Source organism: Chrysemys picta, chromosome 7, assembly GCF_011386835.1.
Source record: "Chrysemys picta bellii isolate R12L10 chromosome 7, ASM1138683v2, whole genome shotgun sequence".
NCBI classification, from domain to species: domain Eukaryota; kingdom Metazoa; phylum Chordata; order Testudines; family Emydidae; genus Chrysemys; species Chrysemys picta.
In genome coordinates, this window is record NC_088797.1 from 55922265 (window position 1) to 55941251 (window position 18987).

Consider the following 18987-nt stretch of genomic DNA (forward strand, 5'->3'; position numbering starts at 1 on the left):
GCTCATTCTGTAGAGAAATGCAAAGTCAGCCAGAGAGGAGAGCTCAGGTGATTTTGTACAGAGCAGGAGGGTTCCCAAGTTCCATGTTTTCACAGTGCTCCAGGGTGGTTGTGATTAGTTCGGCTGAAGAGTTTTCTTGCTGTATTATGTCCTGACATCATTTTATGTGCCGTCCTCTGCTAAGAGGGTATTGTCCTCTCTTCACTCTCATCTGCTCTAACAGTCCAGTCAGCTTGAATATGAAGGCAGGGAGATGTGAGCCCAGGGATGTGCCCGCACACTTTATGCAGGACAGATTCCTTCCACCATCTCCCTGGCTCTGACCACCAGATGAAAGCCCTACCCAGTCTCCTGTGCTGGGGATCCTGCAGTTGCTGCATTTGAATTAACTGGTGGGGTTTGCAAGCTGTTGGCTTAAGCCAGAATTTTCCAGGAGATGTGGAGGGAACAGCCCAGGGCCGGGGCTCTCCCTGGACAACATACTGCCTTAGAGGAGTTCATATCTGTTACTCCTCCTCACTGCAATTGCACAACTCATCTACTCTTGTCAGGCACTGGCTCTGCTCTGACAGCAACCAGGCCATGTACACAGATTCTGGCTTTGTTTTACCTTTGCCTGTTAGTTCTATAGCAGTACTACATTTTCTGGAAGCAGAACCACTGCCTGGTCTTAGAGCTATTGCTGCTGCAGGGAATAAGTGCCTGAAAATGCATGATGGGATCTGCTGGTTCATACACCGCCTGAGAATAACTCTGGCAACAGAAGCCAAGATCCAGGCAATCTTGCTTTACATCTGTCAAAAAAGAGAAGTTGCTAAAATGTTTTCCGACTCCAAGCACACGGGACAGTTTGTAAATGTCTTGTCACAATGAAGGCAGATTCAGAGACGGAAACAAGCTGTAGTTTGTGTTGACCGACCTAGAAATCTATAAACAGAAGGCAGGCTGCACTCCAGAATTCAGTAGTCTGCGGACTCCAGACACCTCCGCAATAAAATCCACACTCAGCAGCGCTACAGGCTTCATGAGATGGGGAAGAAACAAGTGAATGTGACAAGCAGCAGAGCCCAAAGCCTCTGGTGAAATCTACGGTATCACGGCAGTAGCTGAACACCCACTGGGCATCGTGAGTATCCCAGGGGGACACACTGCCAAGATAAAAGGAAAAGAACCTAATGCTGCAATAAGCTAGTGCTTCCTGGACCTCCTAACGCTGCTGTGCCGTCTGGGCGCTCAGCCACCTACTACACACAGGCATTTGGAAACCTGTAGACACTCGATCCTGACTGGATAGACACAATCAATAACAAATCAGCCTGATTCTCTATCAGGTAACATGGAAGGAAGGAAGCAGCAGTTTATATCCCCTTCCCCAAAAAAGAGTCATAAGCTAAAGTGAAGAGAGAATGAGACAGACGGGGAGTTTCCTGTCTCTACAGCCACCAAGCTGAACTCTGAACCTATTCCCTGTGCACCATGCTTTACTCGGGACTGTGACACCCAGCCCCTGGGCACTAGGGCTTTCTGACCCTCTTCCCCAGAGTTGCTGATGTCCAAGCAGCGCTGCTCATTAATCCAGAACAACCTTCTGCCAATTACTAGAGATGCTGCCAAGCGCACCAGAGTTCTGTACCTGCCCAGAGGGGTAATACGTCAGCCATCGTTCCAGGTGAGTCGAATACATTCCAGGGAGTAGGCATCGGCTCTGCAGGTTGCGCAGCTCCAGGTGGGCCTGGGTCTTGGCAGTAATCACCTGGTAGAAGGTGTAATTGAGAGCCACAGGGTCGCTATGAGCGCGCTGGTGCTGGGAAACAAACACATAGTTAGGAGGTCAGAACACAGAACTCTGCCCTTCCCTAGCCAATGTGCATGCAGCCCCCTGCTCTCTGCTGCCCTTGGGCAGCACAAACACACCCCAGTTCTCCTGTGAACAAATCCACACGCCCCCATCAGTACTAACCTACCCTGGCCTCCTGGAGAAATCCATTCACACAGGGGCTGCATGCCACACTGGAGCATATCTCCAACCCTCCCCAGGGCCCCCCGGGAAGGAGCGATACCTGGTACCAGGAGTAGGCTCGGATGGCCGGGTTGATCAGAATGGAGATGATTTTGGCTCGTGGAAGCAGGGCCGCGCCACGCTTTGGTACCACCTCTGTATCAAAGTAATTGGCACTTTTCTCAAACATGAAGTCTGTGCTGGCGTTGGAGGGGATGGGGAAGAATTCCATGTACCTGCCAAGCAGAGCAAACCAGGAGAGCCTGATGGCACACGTGTGGGGAGCACAACCCAGCAGAAAAGTGGCACAGGGCAAACCAGCCTGCTGGCACCTCAGAACTGTAGAGGGCATGCAGAGGAGCTTGGGGTGGCCAGGCTCATGGAGAGTCAATGAGGGGATGACATAGAATGGGGATAGTGGGGAACAGGGGTAGGGTCTGATGTGGAGTAGGGGGGGATGCAATAAGAGGCAAAGACATTGCCCTGCATGTACGGCAGAGCACCCTCGGGTGGTGCCTGGAACTAGCTGGGGATGCAGACCTGCCTCAGGATTATTGCCAGGGTCTCTGCTTTCAGTAAAAACAAGTGAGCCGTTAGCTGTTGTGTGAAGAACAAAGGACGGCCCAGTGGGAAGCATGTAGCCGGGACTTGAAGATCTGGGTTCAATTCCATGCTCTGCCACTGACTTGCTGTGTGACCTTGGCCAAGTCACTTAGTCTCTCTGTGCCTCAGTTCCCCCCTTTGTACCACAGGGACATGAGTCCTGCCCTGCCTCACAGAAGCGCTGTGAGGATAAACACACTGTAGATTGTGAGGTGCTCATATACTAGGGGGCTGGGGTACATACAAGAACCGTAGGGCTTGTCTTCACTGGAAAGTTATCTTGAGTTATATCCATATAACTCTCTGAGTGGATACTTTTGTTCTGGATAAGAGTGCTCTCATAGGGGTCTACACTGGTATAACTAGAGTAGTATAAAAATTCCCCATGTAGACAGACCGACCGACCAAACCAAGTGTAGGAGACAAAGACATCTGCTTGGGTCTGTAGAGAGCGTGGAACAATAACTCTGAGGTGTGAACCACCCTGTCCATCTCAATGGGCACTAATTCAGGCCTTGTCTACACTACCTATACTGGAATAGCTATACCGGCAAACCCTCCTAGTGGAAATGCAGCTTATGCTGCTAAAGGAGTGCTTTTGCTGGTCCTGGGTGATCCAACCTTTTCACTGCTGCGGGCCACATGCAGTTGTCTGGAGCTCTTCCACGGGCCATGTACATAAATACGTGCTCTACAAAATGATGTCCTCCAAGCAGCATGACCTTGCATGTACTGTGCGTGCAAGGCCATGCCACACGGAGGATGCCATTTTGTCGAGCAGATCTGTGGCAGGCTGGACATGTTTGGGCCTGGAGAGAATCGGCCTGTGGGACACATCCGGCCCACAGGCCACGAGTTGGACCACTCACTGCTTCACCAAACAAATTTAGCTATACACTGGTGAAAGGACTTATACTGGCAACCCCTTTTTAGTATTGGGTTTTTGCCATATTTGTAACTATGCCAGCAAAACCTTTGCGTGTAGCCCAGACCTCAAATGCCAGTGAGACTACGTTAAACGTGAACACATCAGAGCATGTGACAAAAGAGAGCAAATATCGTATGGAGATTTCCCCAATCTGTTCGTGGGCAGACTTTCACAGCACGTGCAGGGTTGCAGGGGCATGCGTGGCTTCATTTCCCTAAACGGGGGCTCTGCTTTCAAAGTTTAGGAAAACCTGGGCTAAGGGCGTATAGCAGGGGTGTAGCTGGGGCATAGCAAGTGAAGAAACAGAGCGAGCTCTTGTGATACTGTGAGCACCCAGAGGTGCAACGTGCCAGACAGAAATGGAGGGCTTGCCAAAACGCTTGAGGTGGATGGAGCCCAGGGACATTCAGGAGGACGCGACATGACGACTGATCCCTATAGGGGAGCACAAGAGCTAGGATGCTTACCAGTCAATTCCTTTATGATAGTTGGGCCCATTGAAGAACTGGATCTCTTCGAAGGTGGCTGGACTCGGGAAGTTACTAGTGACCGCTGGGTGCATGGTCAGGAAGAAGTGCACAGCTGTTGTGCCTACAATGAGCAACAACAATTAGTGGAGCTGGGGTCACCCAGGATAATAAGAGAGGCTGGCGTCTCCTGACGACTCTGCTGAGCACAGTGAGAGCTTCCAGCATGCCGATGGTCAGCCAAGCCAGGTACCCTTACCACGCAGCAACAGTGCGGCACGGGCACAGGGCACAAGAGCTGCCAGGGGCATAGGCACACCAGCAGAGATCCCCAATGGCTCATGTGAGGGGGATGGCAGCTGGGTTGGGAAGAGGTTCGCCCATAGGGCTGAGGCCCCCATTCTACACAGGTGGCTGGCACCGGTCATTGCTGGAAGTGGCTCCTCAGTTCAATACCTCTCTAGCCAAATCACTGCCCACAGCAATCCCAGATGAGTTACTGACCCCATGTTCAGACCTGGTCCCAGATCCCTGTGCAGTGTGTCAGCGTGAGAGGGCACAGACCTGTTACTGGGAAGGCAATAGAGGAGCACATCGGCTCGGCTAAAGAGGGTAAGGACTTGTGTGGGTAAACCAAGAGCCTGCACTACTTCTCACAGTGACTTAGCAGGTGCAGCTCTTCCCTGTGAGTTTGGATTATGCCCCAGCAGGGTGGTAGGAGCATTGTGCTGATGGAGGTGCTCCACTTGGGTGGGACAAACCAGAGGCCCTAATCACGTGATCACTGGCTGCTGCTGTACAGATCTACGAATGGTCTGTCTGCACAGGAAGCAGCCAAGCCAGGAGTTTATCTTTAAATGGGCTATACAATTACCAGTTTTCTGGGGTCCAACGACAAGGAATTTGGGGAGCCGGTCACATGTTTTCTCTTTGGACCAGATATCCTTGTGCCTCTTATCGTCACAGGGATTCTACACAACAGAGTGAACAGGATTTAATATTAGTGAGGAAGCTGATGAGGGCTCCTGCGGATAGAGCGTAACACACAAGGAACAATTCACAACTACATCCCCATTCCGCTGAATGCCGGCACGCTGCACTGCACAGACCAAGCCACGGGAACATCCTCCAAAGCACCCAAGTGATTTAGGAGGGAGGGTCCCTTTTGAAAGTGCTACCCGCAATTCCTGTCCAAAGTAACCAAGATGTGGGCCCATCATCACTGCTGGGCTGAGAAGCAATCCCTTCCCTGCTGCATCCCAGCACAGCAGCTCTGGCAGACTGACAAGTCCATCACCTTCACTTCATTTCATTTGCTCATTAACATGCAGAGAGCTGCTGTGCTGGGATGAAATGGAATAAGCATGTTTTTATTTAACCAACACGAATTCTATACTGTGAAATTATGTCAGGATAAGTCACATTAACATGCCTGCAAGCTCTTCCAGCCCCACGGACATTCCTCCCCCCACAGTGACCCCCTCCAGGCCAATGAGAGCTCTCTCTGTCTCCACAGCTCACACCAGGAGCGTGGCCCATCATTCCCTTCCCCCAACGTCCTAGCTTTGGGATCTGGGGAACGAGGCAACAAGGACCAAACCCCACGGCCATACGTTCGACCCTTCTGGGCACTGGAGTGGCAGTGTCACCATGGTAACCCTTCCCTCTCCATGTACCTTCCAAAGAGAAAGCAGCCTCCTGCAAGAGGCCACAGGGAGGAGTCCCGAATGGCCAAGGGAGATCAGAACAGCCTACTCACCTGCCACAGTGGGTTCTTCTCCTGGGGAAAGATTTCAAAGTACTTCTTTGCTAGCTGGACAGGAGGCAGAGTCTGCAGGCGAAGGTTGGTCCAGCACTGCACAAACTTGACCAGGCTCTCAAAAGTGTACAGCCCCAGCCGGTCATTCCCATAGTTAGACAGGTGTGTCATGAAGATGCTGATCTGCAAACAGGGAACACAAGGAGCATTTACAAGTCAGCCCTGCGTCATCCCAGCCTGCTCTCTGCCACCCTTCTGCATCCCATCGCCAGACAGAAGCTGCTGGCTTCCCAGGTCTGCTCTGGCTATCTGAGCTGGTAAATATGCATCTCTCCTAGGCTATGGGGCAAAGGCAAGAGAATATATTGTGCCCCCTGGATTACTGCTCTGCAATCCACACCTCTGCTCCAGACAATGGGCACCGCGGGGAGAGGGAAGTGGGTTATTTTCCAAATAGCCCCAATTGGACTAGTCCTGGGAAATCCCAAGTGCAGACCATGTGTGAATCAGAGTGCGTTCTCTGACAAAGCCCCAGCGCAGATACTAGTGCTGCAGACAGTTGGAACAGGGACCCTGTTCGGCCCTTACAAAAACACTGACTGGTGGGGCCAGGGCCTACCATGGTCTTAGCTACCTGGTCCTAGCTCTCCCGGCAAGTGCACTGTGCATTCCCAGAGACAGCAACTCACCTCTCCTAGGAGCCCCAGACCCGGACACTCACAAGTCAAACACATTCCCATCCTTAACGAGCTACGGCTCCACATTCCAGGTGACCACAGGACAGTTTTGGACGCTGGGCTGAGGCCAAAGTAGTGATTTGTCCACAGTGACCCTTTTCAAGCAGTCAACAGCTTAGAAAGCCCCTGTCCAGGAGGGAATTGGGAGCAGAATCTCCTGTATGCTCAGAACTGGAATTCAGTTCTTCCTCCTCTTCCCATTGTTAGAGGGGATGCCAAGCCCTGAGAGCAGGGCACTCCCTGCACTGGCTGCGGCATGTGCCAGCTTGAGCAGGGGACACAGAGCTGGGCAGGGGAGTGCTGAGGCTGGCTTTGGGTGTCAGGCAATGTCCTGGCAGAAGCAATCCAGGGCAGAGTGGATGATCTCACAGGAGCATCCCAGATCCCGAGTCTGTGGGAAGCCAGCTTCGACTCACCAGCAGCGTAAGGAACAATCTTGGGTTCACTCTTTAAACCACTAAAAAATACACTAGGACCTTACGCTGCTGGTGAGGGAACAGACATTCTCCACCAAAAGGTCCTCCTGGGGGTGTGGGCATCCCCCTGCTGAACCTCTTGCCAACTTTTGGGCATGGGACCCTCCCAAAGCTCAGGGGCATACGCATATCCTCCCTAAACTCCCAGGAGGGCACCTTCTGCCCACCAGGTTACAGGACTCTGCAGAGCTGGTATGAGACGCTCACAGACCTACAGCCAGCACGAGCTGGTGCATTCACCCTGCCTTGCTGAACCGCCTACTCCCGTCATTGCATTCGTTTGTCCCCCAGATAGTTTGCTGTTAAGAATTTTAGCGCTCGGCTGAAAGTGCTGCCAGCTCGAGTTCTGCACACGGCTTTGACGGCTCCAACGCACTACCGGGCACAAATGCTGCAAGGCCAAAAGGTCAGCAGCACAGCAGGAGAGTTCCTCACTGGGAAGGAAGCAGGTGGTTTAGCACCCCAGGGTGCAAGAGGGGCCTAGGCAATCACGTGGGCACCCACTGCTGGAAAGCTGGAGGCGAATCACTGTGAGGCTCGGGGAGCAGGTCCACCTGGCAAGGTGAGAGGAACAGGCTCAGGAGTAGCTGTCCGTACATCAGGAGAAAGCATCCATTTCTCCAACTGCTTGCGGAGCCACTTGATAGACAGGGATCATTGCACAATGACCCCTTTCCTCACCACTGACACAGCCCTCCTGCACTGCGGGTGGGGATTCAATCACCACACCTGCTCACCCGGAACACTGCCTGCGTGACAAATGTGGCATACAACAGGGGCAGTCAAATCTCCAGGCCTGCCATGACCAGTTCTGGTAAAATCATTGCCCATAAATGGTCCCAAGCAAGAGGAATCGCAACCAGCCAAGCCAACCAGGACTTTGCAGGGCCACTGCCCTCCTCTTCCTACTGAGTCCGGCTGTCTTGTAACAGTATAACATGCATGCCCCATCAGATCAGCTCTGGTGGCCTGCCCTGCCCTGTCTGGTTCTGCCAACACAGCCCTGAGCGAACCTGCTGATGTAATCTATGACCAAGCTCTGCCCCTCAACTGACCCATGACTAGCTTGGCAGTAAGCCCCCATCTGCAGCATGGCATTATCTCCCCTGCTCAGCCCTGACAAGAAGCTGTAGACAGAGAAGCCTGGAGTTCAGAGAATAGATGATGAGGGAGTCTTTAGCAATATAAAGCAACAGCTGTGGGTACAGCAATGGCCTTAATGGCATGTAGTGTGAACAGAAGGGCCTGTGAGAAGTGCTCAGAAACATCCCCTTCTGCTGCTAGGAAATACAGCCAGGGCACGTGGCATTCCTGAAATTAAGGCTTGCTCACTAGTCAGAAGATCAAACATCATCTGTTGACACTGCAGAGTTATCCATACACCCAGGACTCCTGCACGCGGGCCACACTCAGGCGGGCTGGAAGCACCACAGAGGAGTGCAAAGATGCTGTGCCCCCAGTCTGCTATGGATCACTGACGCAATGCGGGGCTGGCGGCTTTCTCCAAACACTGAGATGTCTCTATCACTGGGGTTGGAGAGCAAAGCTCTGGGCTCCCTCTGCAAACAGGAGCAGTGAAGATGTGCTGATAGCACAGCCCTCCTCTGCTTGCAGGGATGAAGGGAAATGAGGGAGAAATACCCAGCAGAAGGAAAGGTGCAAATACAGGAAGAGACTGAAGGGGTTCAGAGGAGGCTAGAGAGTTACAGTGGGGAGCCAAAGCCAAGGGGACAGTTTTATCTGCTAGAAGACACCACAGCCCTTGAGAGATGCCAAGGCGGTGCCTGCAGTGGGCAGCCAAGGCCTGGCTGTACTACAGCGGGGCTCTTGGAAGGGTGGAGTTCACCTTATACCACACTGAGGGCACCAGATAATCTGACAGACCGCGAGGCAGTGAGCTACAGAACTGAGCCTGTCCAGAGTGATGCCGATGATACAAAGACTGACTCTCTAGACACAGGCTTGTGTATCTCCTGCTGAAGGGGACAGATAAGGCGATGACAACTGTTAACGTAGGTGGATTTGCTGGCTGTGTAAAGGTAACGGCCTCAATCGTGGCCAAAACCTGACTTCAGAGCTGAAAGCAGGAATCTTTACAGCTTGAGCTAGAAAGCCAGGCTGGGGCTGTGGAGCAGGTACAGCAGGCTGTGTAACACACACTGACCAGTGGGTTACAGGAACAGTTACATTATTGGTGGGTCAGTCACAGCCTGTGATCGTGTCAGGGACCCAGCGTGTGTTATAAGAATTTATCATTACACTCCCAACCCTGCCTCTAGCACCAGAGCTGAGCTAAACAGGAGGAAGGTGGCTGAATAGAGGGCTGAATTTCCCACAGTGCTGCGCTCCAGCCAAGTCAGAGGGAGGTGCTGCCTGCACTGACCAGAGGATGTTTGGATTCTGATGTCAGCCCAGTTCTGCAGCCTGACAGAAATCAGGTGTTGTCCCCAGTGTATACAGAATTCTTCTTTGCAGCCAAACTAGTCTAACATGCATTTTGTCAACTGGAATTGGAGCAGCAAAACAAAGAAAATAAATGCTTCATTTTCCAGCTTTGTGGGTGAGAGAACTATAAATCAAGATTATAATGCCGGACCCTGACGGTCTTAAACCAGCTGCCTCAGGAATCTGCCAAGAACTTTGCTGAAAATATGTTCCTCATCTTAGCAACGGAGCTAAGACTTATCACACATCTGCCCACCTTTATTCGAATGAAGCTCCTTCTGATCTGACAGCTCAGGCATGGTCAGTTTCATCCAGAACAATTTACAAACTTGGAACCTAATTCTGTAAACCCTTAATCATTTGATCAATCCCATTGAAGACAATGGGATTATTTGCATGGCTATGGACCACTTTTGTAGACTGGTAAGAGTTTCAGGAGTTTGTTCCTATAAAGGAAGTTGAATCACCCATTGAAATGCAATGTTTGGGTGCAGTACCATAAAGCAGTTTAGGATACAGTTCTATTTAAAATTTGTCTTTTAATAAGTCAAGACATATGCTGAAATGGCTCCTCACCCAACTCCCATATTCCATATAAACAAACCGAATATTACATATTTGTGGGGAAGTGAGTAGTTAAGCATGTTGATGTCTGTATGTACAAAGGGGGGTGTCAGAGGACACAGGGAGAGAGCAAGGGGGCCCTGGGCTGGGCGGAATCATATGGAGGGTCATGTGAGGAGGTCACGTGCCCCCCCTTGTGTCCCTCCCATAAGTGCAGTACCAGCAAGAAATGATTTCTACTTGCACCACTGACTGGAAACCACAGGCCAGGAGTCTGTTTGCGGGTGACTGAAGGAGGGAACAGCCAGCGTGGGTTGGTGCTTTGCGCATTAGGACACAGTCATCTGGTCACCACTTTTTACATAACAAAACTGCCCTCTTGGATAGAGAGGGGGAGCCCAGTGGATTGTGATCTCTGGATTTCAGCAAGGCTTTTGGCCCAGCGGTGCCCTCACTCCCAGTGCAGGCTCTGGGGTAGGGAAGGGAAGGAAAGATGAGCTGAAATGATCCAAGGGACCAGAGAATGATGAATTTATGAGAGAAGATGAGAGTAATAATGATGGTTTCCCTTAAGCTGTGAGGCTGGTTATAGGGGTGGAAAACACAATAACTCTGACTGGATAATAATACCCATACCAAGACAGGACACTTCTAGGGGACAGGGGGAGTAAACTGGTTTAAGTTTAACAAAGGAAATTAGGAAAAAGAAGAACAGGAGTACTTGTGGCACCTTAGAGACTAACAAATTTATTAGAGCATAAGCTTTTGTGGACTACAGCCCACTTCTTCGGATGCATATAGAATGGAACATATATTGAGGAGATATATATACACATATACAGAGAGCATAAACAGGTGGGAGTTGTCTTACCAACTCTGAGAGGCCAATTAATTAAGAGAAAAAAAAAACTTTTGAAGTGATAATCAAGCTAGCCGAGTACAGACAGTTTGATAATAAGTGTGAGAGTACTTACAAGGGGAGATAGAGTCAATGTTTGTAATGGCTCAGCCATTCCCAGTCCTTATTCAAACCGGAGTTGATTGTGTCTAGTTTGCATATCAATTCTAGCTCACCAGTCTCTCTTTGGAGTCTGTTTTTGAAGTTTTTCTGTTGTAATATAGCCACCCGCAGGTCTGTCACTGAATGACCAGACAGGTTAAAGTGTTCTCCCACTGGTTTTTGAGTATTTTGATTCCTGATGTCAGATTTGTGTCCATTAATTCTTTTGCATAGAGACTGTCCGGTTTGGCCAATGTACATGGCAGAGGGGCATTGCTGGCACATGATGGCATATATCACATTGGTAGATGTGCAGGTGAACGAGCCCCTGATGGTATGGCTGATGTGATTAGGTCCTATGATGATGTCACTTGAATAGATATGTGGACAGAGTTGGCATCGGGGTTTGTTACAAGGATAGGTTCCTGGGTTAGTGGTTTTGTTCAGTGATGTGTGGTTGCTGGTGAGTATTTGCTTTAGGTTGGGGGGTTGTCTGTAAGCGAGGACAGGTCTGTCTCCCAAGATCTGTGAGAGTAAAGGATCATCTTTCAGGATAGGTTGTAGATCTCTGATGATGCGCTGGAGAGGTTTTAGTTGGGGGCTGAAGGTGACAGCTAGTGGTGTTCTGTTATTTTCTTTGTTGGGCCTGTCTTGTAGGAGGTGACTTCTGGGTACTCGTCTGGCTCTGTCAATCTGTTTTTTCACTTCAGCAGGTGGGTATTGTAGTTTTAAGAATGCTTGATAGAGATCTTGTAGGTGCTTGTCTCTATCCGAGGGATTGGAGCAAATGCGGTTATATCTTAGAGCTTGGCTGTAGACAATGGATCGTGTGGTGTGTCCTGGATGGAAGCTGGAGGCATGTAGGTAAGTGTAGCGGTCACCAGGTTAGCTGTGACATTATCAGGGATACTGTTCCTGGTGAACCTGTGATACTGTAACCTGGTGGCTGAACTTTGTGATTTTGTCCTCACCCACAACTATTTCACATTTGGGGACAATATATACCTTCAAGTCAGCGGCACTGCTATGGGTACCCGCATGGCCCCACAATATGCCAACATTTTTATGGCTGACTTAGAACAACGCTTCCTTAGCTCTCGTCCCCTAATGCCCCTACTCTACTTACGCTACATTGATGACATCTTCATCATCTGGACCCAAGCTCTAAGATATAACCGCATTTGCTCCAATCCCTCGGATAGAGACAAGCACCTACAAGATCTCTATCAAGCATTCTTAAAACTACAATACCCACCTGCTGAAGTGAAAAAACAGATTGACAGAGCCAGACGAGTACCCAGAAGTCACCTCCTACAAGACAGGCCCAACAAAGAAAATAACAGAACACCACTAGCTGTCACCTTCAGCCCCCAACTAAAACCTCTCCAGCGCATCATCAGAGATCTACAACCTATCCTGAAAGATGATCCTTTACTCTCACAGATCTTGGGAGACAGACCTGTCCTCGCTTACAGACAACCCCCCAACCTAAAGCAAATACTCACCAGCAACCACACATCACTGAACAAAACCACTAACCCAGGAACCTATCCTTGTAACAAACCCCGATGCCAACTCTGTCCACATATCTATTCAAGTGACATCATCATAGGACCTAATCACATCAGCCATACCATCAGGGGCTCGTTCACCTGCACATCTACCAATGTGATATATGCCATCATGTGCCAGCAATGCCCCTCTGCCATGTACATTGGCCAAACCGGACAGTCTCTATGCAAAAGAATTAATGGACACAAATCTGACATCAGGAATCAAAATACTCAAAAACCAGTGGGAGAACACTTTAACCTGTCTGGTCATTCAGTGACAGACCTGCGGGTGGCTATATTACAACAGAAAAACTTCAAAAACAGACTCCAAAGAGAGACTGGTGAGCTAGAATTGATATGCAAACTAGACACAATCAACTCCGGTTTGAATAAGGACTGGGAATGGCTGAGCCATTACAAACATTGACTCTATCTCCCCTTGTAAGTACTCTCACACTTATTATCAAACTGTCTGTACTCGGCTAGCTTGATTATCACTTCAAAAGTTTTTTTTTTCTCTTAATTAATTGGCCTCTCAGAGTTGGTAAGACAACTCCCACCTGTTTATGCTCTCTGTATATGTGTATATATATCTCCTCAATATATGTTCCATTCTATATGCATCTGAAGAAGTGGGCTGTAGTCCACAAAAGCTTATGCTTTAATAAATTTGTTAGTCTCTAAGGTGCCACAAGTACTCCTGTTCTTCTTTTTGCAGATACAGACTAACACGGCTGTTACTCTGAAAGGAAATTAGGGAAGATCTTTGGACCCGAGACCAATGAGAAAGGGGAACATCTTGCTTTGACACACTCACTAGGTATCTGTAAGGAAAGAGAATGTCTGGGAAGTTTAGGAAGGGAGTGATAGACAGAGGGATGGACTAGGAAATGCAAGGCCCCTTCGGCTGCCTCCTTCTCAATTTTCTGAACCTGACAGTCTGAGCCACCGTCTCTCTGTTTATTTCTCTGGATTTAAAAAAACAGAGGTGGGAAAGCCCCCAGCTACCATCCGCAGCAGAAAGCTGGGAAGAGACTGGAGAGTGCAAAGACAGTGCATTACTCAGGAGTTTGCTGGAGCCAGGCAGTGACTGGGGGGGGGGGGGGGGGGGGGGAGGGGTAGAGGGGGGCAGGAAAGAGCTGCATCAGACCTGGAGCTCCTGAAAATGCCTCAGGCAAGACAGCAGCATCACAGGAAAAACTGTTTCACATGTATCCAAGTTTCAAGGAAATGGATATGGGGGGTGGGGAGATACACCCTAGCAACGAAAGCCCAGAGGAGGATTTGTCACAGCACCTGGAGACAAGCCAAATGCAGCCAGATGCACAAACCAATAAAGGGAGCCAAGGACTTTTGGCTCTGCAATTCGTTGGGGGAAGACTGCAGCACGTGTGAGAGGAGCTCCAGCATCTGGCTGGGCTCAGCACGCCAGCCCCTTCTTCCAATCCTGTGCTTGAGGAGGTTTGCTCTGGCTGACCCTGATATCTGATATGAATTGATAGGGGACAAAAGGGCAGCAGGGTTTGCCAAGAATCCCCCTAAGTAGCAAGGGCTGCTTTAGCCTTCTCTGTCCAGGTGAGCGGCTGCCCCACCCTTCCCCCAGCTCTCGCTCTCCCACTCTAGGCAAACCTTGCATATGAGAGCTTCCACCCCCGCACTCTCCATGGACACTGATAATGGGCCTTGCTTTCCACGCTGGCAAGCTTACTGGGTTCAGAAGCACAGTCAGGAAGAGTTCACCACCCCGAATGCTTTTGTCCAACTCCTTGGAGCCCCCAGGATATTCGTTGTAGAAGATGGTGTGAGTAAAAAGCCCACACGTCTGTCGAGGCAGCACCTAGTGGAGCCAGAGAGAGGGAACATTAGAGAGGAGGCTGAGAGCATGTGCATGGGTGTGTCGAGGCAGCACCCTACAGAATGACCTGGAGAGGACACCACGAGCGAGGGACCCAGAGCATCACAGATTTACAGGATTCAGACATTCCCCTCATTCACTTGCTCATCCTGCTCTGAGTAATGGCGCAGGGGGTTAGTGGGATCTCAGCTTCATGCTAGTGTGCATGGTTCTCCACCACATTCCCACAGGGGCCGACCCATCCATCCAAAACACAGGTCAGGGCAGGTGCTGCAGACGTGCCTCCTCGGAAAGAGCCCTGGAGTCTGAAGAGGAAGAGTTGGCTCCTGCAGAGATGGTGCTTTCATGGGCCCGGGATGCATGGCTTTGTAGACATGTACTTGCTGGCATTTGGGAGTTTTCATTCTAAAACCTCACATACGGTAGCCTCTGCACTGCACTGACTCTGACCACAGAAGCACAACAACGGGCTCTTCCTTAGCTTTGATGGATGGTTTCGGGAAGGTTCAGCACTCAAGGTACTGGGTGGAGCTTCTCAGCACTGGTCACCTAGAAGCCTCCCTCAGCTGACTGCCGCCATAGCTCCTCCCAGAACTAACCCAAAGGGCTCCACTCTCCCAGCTGGTAACCACTCACCATGATGCTGTTATGGATGAACCCTCGCCGGTACCGGGCGGGTCGCAGGTGGGGATACTCCTCAGTGCTGGTCACCTGGATGCCCCAGACGGATTTCCAGGCCTCATAGAGCTGTGTATGGATGGGATAAACTCCAGAATGATGGGGGGCCACAGCATAGCCCAAGTCCGTGGGGATCCCATGTTCCTGGAAGCAGAACACAGCTTTCGCTCAGTATTTAACTCCCCATTGTCTTTAATGAGAACCACAGCAGTGCGAGCAGTCTCCCCGGGGACCCTGTGTGAAATGGGAAGCTCGGAGTGCTGCCAGAATCTATCCATACAGGTAGCAAAGGTGCTTATACATCAACCAGGGCATTCAGCACCGCAGCAGCTACTCAACAGCCACGGGTCACTTGGAGCTGTGACGAACAGGACTAATTCACCAGCCTGACCTCAGCCCCATCAGTCACAATGGCCAAACCAATCAGTGCCACTGAAGAGGCAAATCCCGCTCCTATGCTGTCCAGAGGAACGTTACCAGAGCAGAAAAGCAAAACCATGCCTGCCAAGTGTGGAGGGAAGGGAAGATGCAACTTGGCTCTGTCTTCGAGAGAGAAATGCTAGAGGCAGCAGGGAGCAAGAGGGCTGTGCAGAGTGGATCGGGGACTTGGAGCCAGGTATTACACCAAATCAACAGGAAAAATTTGAATTTTGTGGTTAGAACTTCATTTAATGGTTCTGGTAATGACAGGAATTAGGACACCTTTGCCGTGGTGGTTTACAATACACCGGGGCCCCCTGACGGAGTCACAGCCTGTCAAGCTCATTGGCTAGGGTATTCTATATTGTGTGTTTAATTGCTCTCTGAGTTTTGTATCTCTTTGCAATGGGCGGTCACGTTTCTGGGCCTGTGTCTGAAAGAAAATAAAATCAGATATTTAAGCAGGGAAGAAAAGAGGTGAACTGTCGTTATAGCACTGTGGTAGCTGTGCTCTGAAGTTAGGAGAACCCATGTTACCCAGGGTCAAGAGGTCCAGTGACCTGGGCATGAAACAACAGACTCTTACTCCAATGGGGCTTGGCTTATAACTAATAAACCCATAGCATGGGCTGAAGAGAGGCTTGTTTTCAAAGGAATCTGCAGAAGATGTTTCACCCCCATGCCCTGTGCTGTGAGTATTAAGCATAGTGGCCCCAGCAGCCCAGGACTTTCCAGATGGTCCTCTCCCTCCACTTGACAACAGGGAACTTCCCTTAAACTGAAGTGAGACTCTGGGAGGCCAGTATTCCAACCTTGAGCACCCTATGCTACTGATCAGTTGAGGGTAATGGCATGTAGCCCCCTGAAAAACCTCAATGAAGCAATAAGGACAGAGCAGGAAATGCTTCTTTATAGTCTGAGTTTGTACCATACTTTGAATTGGATAGTAGAAGTAGCACCAGAATGACTCAGCAGTCAGTGCCCCATGCCCACCCCCAGCACTGCGTTGGGAGCCATGCTTTGTAATGTAGTAGGAACCACACACTGGTGCACAAGTACCAGGACACACGTTCCCCTGGGCACTAATGCTTGGTGTAATACTTTCAGGCAGTAGGGACCATGCACCAGGCCAGGGATTCACACTCAGCTTTTCAATCCACCAGGAATACCACATTAGTGCCTGGGCTCAGCAGGAGCCAAGCACCCATTCCCGGGTGGATGCTTTGGGATTTTGAAGCAAAGTGAATGAGCCCATGGACTATCGACGTCACCTCTTACCAGCGCAAATTGCTTGTTGAGCTTCATTTGCTCAGCCAACACGGTGACGTTGTGGAAGAGGTGAGGCTGCATGTGACTCCACATGTGCGGGAACCACCAGAACTCCTTCCTGTGTTTAAGTAGCATGTCATCACCTTCATCTTCCTCATCTGTACCTGCAGGGAGCAGAAGGTCCATAGCAGGAGGGTGGTCAGTGACCTGAGGCAGTAGCTAATCTCTTGTAATTCAACACTGGCAGTGCCCAGAGACATCCTGCATTAGTTTTACTTACTTACTTACTTACTTACTTACACACACACACACACACACACACTGCTGCCGATACCACCATCCTGCTGGAGGCAGCCCCACTATGCTCAGTTCACAAGAGCTGAAGGAAATGATTCGATCAGACAGACAGCATTTTAGAACCACAGGCTGTTCCCAGCACTCCAATACGCTGTTGAGGAGCTGTGCTACACTATGGGACACTGCAACCAGAGGACACAGACTCAGGGGAATGTTAGGTGGGTGGAAGGAGCTTACCTGTGTGGTAGAATTTCCCAGAGAAGCCCAAGTTGAAAGTGAAATTGGGGACTAATGTTCTCAGCTTGTTCTGAGTGTTCAGGAGAGCCTGTTCAAATGGAACGGGAGAAAGAAAGATTCATATTCAATTGCTCAGTCACATCTCTGCTTTGCTGCGTCCAGTTCAGATCTGGAAGGAGGTAGAGTAGCATGGAATCCTGTTGTCCTCCATTGTGGCAAGGCACCGTAGCCCCTGCAGCAGTGGTTCTGAATCCGCGGCCCAATCAGCACACAGCTGCAGCCCATGTGACATCCTCAGGGCCATACTGATATTTTATATATTGTGTGGATGCGGCCCACATAGCACAGAGAGAGCTGCATATGCGGCCCACAATGATAAATAGGTTGAAAACCACTGCCCTGGAGTGAACCATGAAGCAGGACCATGCAACAGAGGAATTTCCTCAATCCCACCCAGAGGGACCCTATCCCACTTCTCTAGGTGAGGGATGGACTACGCTCCATTACATGGAGTCTAGTCTTGTCTCCTGCACGACCATGTCAGCCCAAAGGCCACAGTCAAGTGATGCCCCCTTGTCCACGGTCTCAAAACCACTGAAATGGATGTGAAATGCCTGTTCTGAGACACAGAAGGGCAGCAAATCCCACCTCCCCATTGCAGCTTCTTAAGGCGTCTCAGACCCAACATCAAGGCTCCCCTCCTAAGCTGGCCGGGACCATGTTGTTGAGTTCTCACCCCAGAGCAGACTAATGGAAGGCAAGTTTCTGTGCACTCTGCTGGGTCGGGCTCTTGAGGGTGGAGAGACAAAGGGGGAGAATTCAGTGCTGCTGCAGGGATGAACATAAGGGAGTGCTCTCTGCTTTAAAAGGGACCCAGAGCTCACAGCATCGCTCGTGACGGGTTACTGGATATACATATACTGCTGGGGCAGGCCCCTCCCAGGTGACCCTGCCACCGGCTAAGTGCTTTAGAGAATCATAGATACGGGCAAGGTATTTAATTCAGTTTCTTACTGGGGGAAAATAAATTCTGTTAGACAAGAGTGTCAAGAAAATACATGTCATAGAATATCAGGGTTGGAAGGGACCTCAGGAGGTCATCTAGTCCAACACTGCTCAAAGCAGGACCAATCCCCAACTAAATCATCCCAGTGACAAGCCCCCCTAGGTAACCCATTCCAGTGCTTCACCACCCTCCTAGTGAAAAAGTTTTTCCTAATATCCAACCTAAACCTCCCCCACTACAACTTGAGACCGTTACTCCTTGTTCTGTCATCTGGTACCACTGAGAACAGTCTAGATCCATCCTCTTCGGATCCCCCTTTCAGGTAGTTGAAAGCAGCTATCAAATCCCCCCTCATTCTTCTCTTCTGCAGACTAAACAATCCCAGTGCCCTCAGACTCTCCTCATAAGTCATGTGCTCTAGCCCCCTAATCATTTTTGTTGTCCTCCACTGGACTCTTTCCAATTTTTCCACATCCTTCCCGTAGTGTGGGGCCCAAAACTGGAAACAGTACTCCAGATGAGGCCTCACCAATGCCGAATAGAGGGGAATGATCATGTCTCTCAATCTGCTGGCAATGCCCCTACTTATACAGGCCAAAATGCTGTTAGCCTTCTTGGCAACAAGGGCACACTGTAGACTCATATCCAACTTCTTGTCCACTGTAACCCCTAGGTCCTTTTCTGCAGAACTGCT

The 18987-nt window shown here is 50.2% G+C and overlaps 1 protein-coding gene across 25 annotated transcripts in view; it reads right to left on the reverse strand.

Moving 5' to 3' along the window:
• The window catches only part of NDST2 (N-deacetylase and N-sulfotransferase 2), a 242065-nt gene that overhangs the window by 7450 nt on the left and 215628 nt on the right, over window positions 1-18987 (reverse strand). For all 25 annotated transcript variants that reach the window (XM_042850140.2, XM_065551504.1, XM_042850138.2 and 22 more), the window contains 9 exons: window positions 17288-17375; window positions 16763-16917; window positions 15023-15208; window positions 14240-14368; window positions 5757-5939; window positions 4872-4968; window positions 3998-4121; window positions 2061-2235; window positions 1634-1804 (listed from right to left, as the gene is read on the reverse strand). In XM_042850140.2, the coding sequence (XP_042706074.1) occupies window positions 1634-1804; window positions 2061-2235; window positions 3998-4121; window positions 4872-4968; window positions 5757-5939; window positions 14240-14368; window positions 15023-15208; window positions 16763-16917; window positions 17288-17375 (1308 nt within the window). The remainder of the gene's footprint in view (window positions 1-1633; window positions 1805-2060; window positions 2236-3997; window positions 4122-4871; window positions 4969-5756; window positions 5940-14239; window positions 14369-15022; window positions 15209-16762; window positions 16918-17287; window positions 17376-18987) is intronic.